We start from the raw sequence: 7,909 nt of genomic DNA, 5'->3' as shown, positions 1-7,909 counted from the left end.
TATACATTCCTACTCCATTCCCTTTCTTCCTGATGGCCAGGATATGGACATTCTTGAGCCACATAGAACCGCTTACCAACCCAAGGATTGAGAAGGAAAACTGAAAATCTTTTGGATGCTTTGTAGATTAGTATCCAAATAACAATAGACTTTTATATGAGAAGTTTCTTTGTTTTCTTTTTTTAAGAGACAGGTTATCTCTATGTAGCCTCAGCTGCCCTGGAACTTGTTATAGAGACCAGGTTGGCTTCAAATTCACAGACATCTGACTGTGTCTGCCTTCTGAGTGCTGGGATTAAATGCCACCATACCTGGTAAGAAATTTCTTATTTAATCATCTACAGAATTCCTGCACATACAAACACACCTAGACCCTAATTTTTTCCAACAGGAGAGAAAGCATGGTTCTGTCTTGTTTTTCAAAGCAACTGAAACCCTAAATCAGGCTGTGAGAGCCATCCTATTTGTTGTTTTCTCCAGAATTAACAGACAGTTGTGTCCAAAAGAATATCCTTGATTAAGATATGGTGTTTCCACCTAAAATTACCTTGGAGAGTGGTTACTTCAGAGTAGAGAAAATATATCCCAGACATGGAGGGAATGAGTACAATAGTGCCTTTCCTACCTGACATAATAGATATGCAATGTGTCCTAACAGTCTTTTAAAAGCAGTTGCAGTGGGCTGGACACATGGCTAGAGGGCAAAGCATTTGCTACCAAGCCTGATGGCTGTTTGACCCTCCAGACCCCCATGGTAGGAGAAAACCAACTCCCCAAAGCTGCATTCTGACCCCCATGTGCTTACCACAACACACACACACACACACACACACACACACACACACACACTATACACAACACAAATAAATGCAATAAAATTTTTTAAGGTGCTAAGATAAAGAGAGACTGAATTTTTGAACAGATATAGGAAGTAGATTTTTAAATGTTTTTTTCTCTGTTCTTTCTTTTCTTGGTGGTGTTGAGGATCCAACCCTGAGCCTTGAGTATGCAAGGCAAGTTCATGCTATCACTGGAAAAGAAATCTGATTTGAAGACAAAGATAAAATACCATCACTTTGCAAGAAATCCTAGGAATTCAAATTCAAATCAGAGGTCTGTTTGTTATCAGAGTTAAGAATTTGAAAAATAGTCAATTTTCTTTAACCTTTTTAGGGATGAGAAAAACTAGACATTGAAAATTTTAAAACTAATTTAAACAATTTTAGTTTTACAAATCATTGTTTTGTGTTTTCTTCATTTATCTCAACACAAACTGGTACTAGAGCTAGGTGTGGTGGTACATGCCTTTATCTATCCCAGTACTCTGGAGAGGAGGGCAGAGCTCTGGGAGTTCCAGAGCAGCTGGTTCCATAGTGAGTTTCAGACAGCCAGGGCTACATGGAGAGAACCAGTCTCTAATAAGAATGTCAGTAGGCAAACCACTGGCTCCTGGTTTAATGAGCAATAAATAGCAAATTATAGTTTTTTACTGTTATTTTAAACAGATAAATTTTGGTTAACTGTCCTTTTCCAAGACTTGTTTTCCTGATTATTATAGAAACTTTTACTATTTAAATAACACAAACTAACAATATGCAGTCACCTCAGCAATACGAAACACCTGAATCATGTATTCTGCTTTAAGATCTAATGCATACATGGCCTTCTTGGACAATAATCTTCTCTCTTACATTTATAAAGTGCTTACACGTCGAAGCCTTCATATATATATATTAGCTCATTTTGAGTTCTTCAAGTCATTTATATTTGCTAACTAAATCAGAATTTCAGATGCCAAGTTTGTCTTTGTTCTGAGGTTACGTATCATTTTTTCATTTGTCAGAAATTAAAGGTTTTATTCCTTTGTGTTTTATGAATAACACCATGATGCATTTTACTCAAATATTTGAGCTGTGTCCTGTAGAAAATGCTAACTCTTTTTTGTAAAGGTGTGCTTAGCATTGTTACAACTGTTCTTACCCAGAAGTAGGTGTCATTATACTCTTGAAATTGTGAAAAGATAAACATATGCAATTCCTTAATGAATGACCCCAAAGCTTTTATCATACATAGTTTCAAATACAACTTAAGTGCAAAGTAGGAAAAGAAAGCTGTCCAACCAGATGAGATAGAAGGTAACTAAATAGAGCAGAGCAGCCAGACACCAGAATTTGTGAATCCTTTATGAATCCTCAGACCAAATAGGTGCCAAGATTCTGTCTCCACCTGCCTTATACTCCTGTCTCTACCTCCCTAGTGCTGGGATTAAAGGCATGAGCCTCCCAAATGCTGGAATCAGAGGTGTGAGCCACCAGCTCTGTTTCTTGTTTGGATTGGTTCAATCTTGTGTAGCCCAGGATGGCCTTGAACTCCTGATTTTCCTGCTTCCTCCTCCCAAGCACTGGGATTAAAGGAGCTTTATTTGTCAGAACACAAAATATCACACAACATTCAGCCTTCTATTATTTTGAAAACACCAATAACTTTTCATTTCGTTCCATTTTTGGTTGAAACAGGGTCTTACTGTGATGGGAAACTTGCAATCCTTCCTAGTGCTGGGGTAAGACCTACTCTACCACCATCCCTAGCTTCCACTTAAAAGGCTAGCTGTGTCATTGAACAAGCAATGATTTTATACACTTAACAACTAAATAAAGCATAAAGCCAGGAAGCCTGGGGTTTAAAACCAGCTTTATTTGTAACTAGCAACATACAAATCATTTATCTATAAAATAATAGCATCTATTCCCTAATTCACAAATGTTTCACAAAATCAAAATCCTTCCCAAGAAAATGTGACTGTAAGCCAAGATATTACTAATTTTTAGCCTAAGCTTTAACTTAAGAGTTGAGAATGACAAATTTGAGAATCTGCCTTCTATACATCAATTGCAGATCTTAATTGTGCAGATGAATAATCTGGTTGAGATAAGTATTACCAAGTTTCCACCTTACAAATCAAAAGCTATAACAGAAGTTCCTGGGGAAGAAAAGTTGGCCCCACACAGGGAAAAATAGCTTTCTAAGTAAAGAGTAGTTCTTAGAACATTCCTGATACACATGGATTAGAATGTAGACTTAGGCCACTAACGCCTAACTACACTTTAAAGAGTCTGTTTTACAGACTCTTCGCACAGACAATCAAAATGATGAATAGTACATTATCTGTGGACTTTTGTTTTGTTTTGCTTCTGTCATTTTATTTTCATTCAAAAAAAAAATCACTTCCCCATCCTGGACCAGATTCTTCTTGTACTCTACCCAGAGTGTAAGAACCATTAGCATTTTGTCACTAGAGAACAAAGCGAAATTTGTATGTTACTGAATATTCAGGAATATAATTCTAAAAGAGTATAGAAAACTGTATATAGCATAAAACATTTGTACACGTACACCATTTGTCATGTATATGTATTATGACAACCATATGTATTAATAAGCCTTCAAAAGGTAAGCACCTGTAATGTAACAATGCCAGTTTCATGTGGTGTACTATTTCTGGACTTTCCCTTACATATGGTGACTGAAACAGAAACTGCAGTACAGCTCACAGAGAAATACAAACTAGAGACAGACACCATAATAAAATGGCCATGTATACCACTGTTTAGGGAAAAAATTTGAAGAAACACACTTTAACTACTGGCCCCAAATGCCACCCACTTAAGTTCTTAAACTCTCAACTTTTAATACAAAAATATCTTCAAGCTGAAAATCAAGAACATTTACAGTAACTTAAAAAATGGACAATATTTCAATACTACACAAAACAGTTCTATACACAGCTTGAAGTTTTAAAGTTCTTTGCTGGCACTTAACTTGAGTTGATAAAGTTATAGTGTTTAACTACTGATCTCAATAAAATACTGCCTTTTAGCTTATACATATTTTCAAAACCAACATTACTTCACAAACATTAAGAATAAATCACTTTCTGCTGATAAAACCTCTAAGATGAATACTAAAACTATATAGCCAAAATATTTTAGGGAAGCAAACAAACTTAAGACAGTGCATGACCAATGAAGAAAAATTTACATTATTTAATCATGTCCAGTGAAGAAAAAGGATTGTTCCTCTGAGTCAACAAAGCATAACATGTACAGATCAAAACTGTGACGTTATAAAGCAAGTTACCTTTTTCATTTTTTGGTTTAGAAGGGTGCTTAAATTGGTGACACTACTAGGTAAGAAATATTTTAAAGTAAAACCTGAAATTCTATGAAAACAGTGGAATCCTGATTTTTAAAATTTTCTGTGACTGTGTAAGCCCACTGAACACATTATCAACATGAAATCACTATTTAGCAACCTTAATATTTCTTTCTTTGCAGAAAAGAGAGCACACTAAATTTTAACAGCTATAGCTGAGCATACTAAAAATTTACTTAAAACACCTTCAAAATCCAAAAATTCTCAGTCTAGTTTTCCTAGTAATAAATTACAAGTTAAGATCTTGTACCACCAGGCAAAATTTAACTAAATTAGGAAAATCAAAATATAAACATATTAATTAACAGCAACAAAATCCACTAAACGGCTCACTATGCATATTTTCATCATGGACTTTTAGCACAGTAAATTATCGAAATAAGTCGATTTCAGGTCAAAATGTATAAATGTTGTATATTGTATTAATATTTCAAATTGCTACCCTTTCTAAACCAAATCTCCAGTCCTAATCAACTTTGTCTTTTTCAGGAAAAGGGACATCACTTTAAGATACATTCCATACAGTAGAAACATCTCACTGTCTCAAAATATTTACAAAGAGCCCTGCTGATCTGGGGCATTGCGCTGAGGTGCGACCTGAACCCAGACTTCATCGTCAGAAAACGAACTCGAACTTCCTGACTCAGAGTCCAGTTCACTGAACCCATCCAAGTCCCACTCGGTGCTAGACTCGCTCCTTACATCATCTTCCTCAGTGATGAAGCTCTGACCGGGTTCAAGACAGGAAGGATACACTCGAGCACACAAGCAGATAAAGCCAGAGTCAAACTGCAAAAGGCCTAGCATGGTACCAACATTGATCCATTGGTCTTCCCTAGTGTCATATTCATACACTGTCACGCGGTTCTTTTTCCACTGTGGGGTGGTAGAAGTGATGAGCAGCAACTTTTGGTCATGACGGACGATCTGGTAGTTGTGGGTTTCTGAGTCCAGCGGGATATTACTAATCCGCCTCCATTCTCCTCTAGCTGGGTTGTAGACCTTCATGACTGGGATGTCACAAATGCAATAGATTTCATCTTTGAAGACACAGGCTTCCTGAAAGTCACTTCGTTTAAGAGATGCACAGTTCAGCCACATGTTATGGCTAGGGTCATAGCAGAGCATGCGCTTACTGTTGACAGCGTAAAGGTAGTTCTGAACCACTATCAGTTCAAAGGAATAAAAGGAATGGGGCACGGGCGCCACCAACGCCCACTGGTTCCTCTGAACACTGTAGCATTCCACTTCCTTCAGTTTAACTCCAGTAATCGGGTCTCGCCCACCCAAAATGTAAATGTAGCCGTTCAGGTACGCCACATCCATGCCCTCCCGACACAGCAAGCGGTCTGCCAGTTGGTGCCAACTATTTTGGGCTGGTTTATACACCCATAGGTCTTTCCTGGGCTGGGCAGCGAGATAGATGTCATGGTCTGGAGAGACACAAACAGCGGAGGAGGTAATGGTCTTAGTGTGTGCCAAGCTGGTCAGAGGAGATGGCATCGTGTAAATATCTCCTGAGTAAGGGTCGTAGCAGAGAAAAGGATCTCTGGGGTGTCCGAAAAAGATTACCATCTCTTTGGCACACATACCCAACCTTTGGGGTGGATTTTCTGCTGCTACAGACACAACAGAGCTACTGCTACTATTGCTGTTGCTGCTGCTGCTGCTGCTGCTGCTGCTGCTGCTGCTGCTGCTGTGGCCGCTGTTTGGCTTGGAGACCACTGACTTGTACAACCGATCACCAAAACGCAGCTGCAGGAGGGCCCCTTCGATAACGTCCAGGCAGTACTTCTTCACGATGGGCTTGGTCAGGAGCCCTCCCAGGTAGTCCTGATCTTCAGCAGGGAAGTGTGCCCAACGGACACACTTGAAGACTTCTGCAGCACTGGGGCCCCGCTCTTTGGGAGCGGCCTCGAGCCACTGCACGGCCACATGACACACTGTCTTCTCACTCTCCACATCCAGACTATCCAGGCGCAGGACGGCCAGCAGCTGCGCCAGGGTCAGATCTGCCAGCGTCTCCTCCCGGATGGCACCCATCCTGCTGAGCTGCTTGAAGTTGTGAGCTATAAAAGACTGGGCCTGGGAGCGCAGCTTGTGGTGGTCAAAGGCATCTGCAAACTTGAGGATGGCGGTGCAGTTGGTCAGGTCGAGCCGCCGCGCCAGGAAGGAGGCGCACGCTTCGCGCACGTACTCCAGCTGCAGCATGTCCGAGGCCGCGTACAGGCGCTGCACGTTGGCCTCGCTGAGGGCCACGCGACCGGTGTAGCAGTAGTCGACCAGGACCTCGAAGGACTCGGCATCCACATCGTGAATGGTCACGCTGGCCTGCTGGCTCTCGTACATGCCGCCCGTGAACATGCTCTTGAAGTAGGGGCACGCCGCCGCCAGCACGTTGCGGTTGCACGAGAAGAGGCGCCCCGTGCCAGGCCCGCTGCCGGGCGTCACCACCTCGATGGTCACGTCGCACAGCAGCCGCGCGTCGTAGAAAGACTTGAGCTGGGCCAGCAGGGCTGCAGAATGGGCCGCGTCCTTTAACTCCTCCGGGCCCGTGAAGAAGGCCGACACCGAGGGCTTCGAGATCCTCTTGGGCCGCCTCCCGCCGCGGGGACTGGCGAGGCGGCGAGAGCGCGGGGCGTCTTCCCGGGACTGCATGGTGGAGATGGCGGCGGGGCGCCGAGGGCGAGAACGGCTGCAGGCGCCCGGCTCCTCTACACGCCTCCCTCGCCGACGCCGACGCACAGGCGTCCCAGAACAGAGTCCGCTCGCGGCCGCAATGACTCAACCCGGCCTTGGCTGCGGTGCCGCCTCCCTTTATCGCGTAAGCCCGCGCCTGACTCACCGTTTCCCTTCGCGCCCTTTCTCCTCGCCGCTCACCCTTACACGACCCCGGGCTCCAGCCGCGAGAACAGCTACTGCCGCGCTGGCGGTACCGGTAAGGTGCCCGGACGAACTACTCTTCCCAGGTTGCCTTTCGCGCGCCTCGATGCACGACGGGATTTTCGAGGCTGGCGGGCCAAAACAGACGGGCCGAAGCGGCTTTGCATGCTGGGAGTTGTAGTTTGGGTGTTTTCTGTTGTTGAATCCTGCCACAGGTGGAAAGCAGTGTGTCTTGAATTTGCTGCTAAAGGTTTTAGCCTTGCCTAGTGATCCACGCTTTTAAGCCCTCACTCGGGAGGCTGAGGCAGGCGGATCTCTGTAAATTTGAGGCCAGCATGGTCTACATAGTCAGTTTCAGGATAGCTAGGGCTGTTACACAGAGAAATTCTGTCTGGGGGTCGGGAGAAACAACAACAACCAAAAACCTAAATAAACAAAATAAAAAGGCTTGCAAAATTGCAAAATTGCCCATGTCATCTGTCATCTGGTGAATGCAAATCAATTCACAATAAGGGTTCACCACACACTCACTGGAATATCTAAAACTGAAAGATAAACACTGCTAAAGATTGGTGAGGATATATGCCACTGGAACCTTACATACTAATAGCACAGATGGCAACGGCTATGACTTGAAGCACGATCCTAACTAGTCTTCACAATAAAAACCTGGAGTCAGATAGCAGGTGAAAGCAGACAATTCAGCGAGGCCAAGGTGCAGCCAGTCAGTTCTGTCCGAATCCTCAGACCAAATGGGTGAGATCCCGTCTCTGCGAATCCTCAGACTGAATGGGCCGTGAGAGCCTGTCTCCAC

General features: G+C 43.1%; 1 protein-coding gene across 1 annotated transcript; it reads right to left on the bottom strand.

Moving 5' to 3' along the window:
* Window positions 1-2,674: 2,674 nt before the first annotated feature.
* Kbtbd7 (kelch repeat and BTB domain containing 7) lies at window positions 2,675-7,195 on the bottom strand. The gene has a single exon (XM_036199757.1). The coding sequence runs from the start codon at window positions 6,868-6,870 to the stop codon at window positions 4,765-4,767; it is 2,106 nt and encodes a 701-aa protein (XP_036055650.1). The 5' UTR covers window positions 6,871-7,195; the 3' UTR covers window positions 2,675-4,764.
* Window positions 7,196-7,909: the final 714 nt, after the last annotated feature.

The sequence above is a fragment of the Onychomys torridus genome, chromosome 9 (assembly GCF_903995425.1).
Source record: "Onychomys torridus chromosome 9, mOncTor1.1, whole genome shotgun sequence".
Classification (NCBI taxonomy): domain Eukaryota; kingdom Metazoa; phylum Chordata; class Mammalia; order Rodentia; family Cricetidae; genus Onychomys; species Onychomys torridus.
The sequence above is the reverse complement of the archived record's forward strand: the minus strand, read 5'-3'. Positions and strand labels throughout refer to the sequence as shown.

Excerpts from the sequence above, each read along its gene's own strand:
- Kbtbd7 (XM_036199757.1), bottom strand. The coding sequence starts at position 6,870 with ATGCAGTCCCGGGAAGACGCCCCGCGCTCTCGCCGCCTCGCCAGTCCC.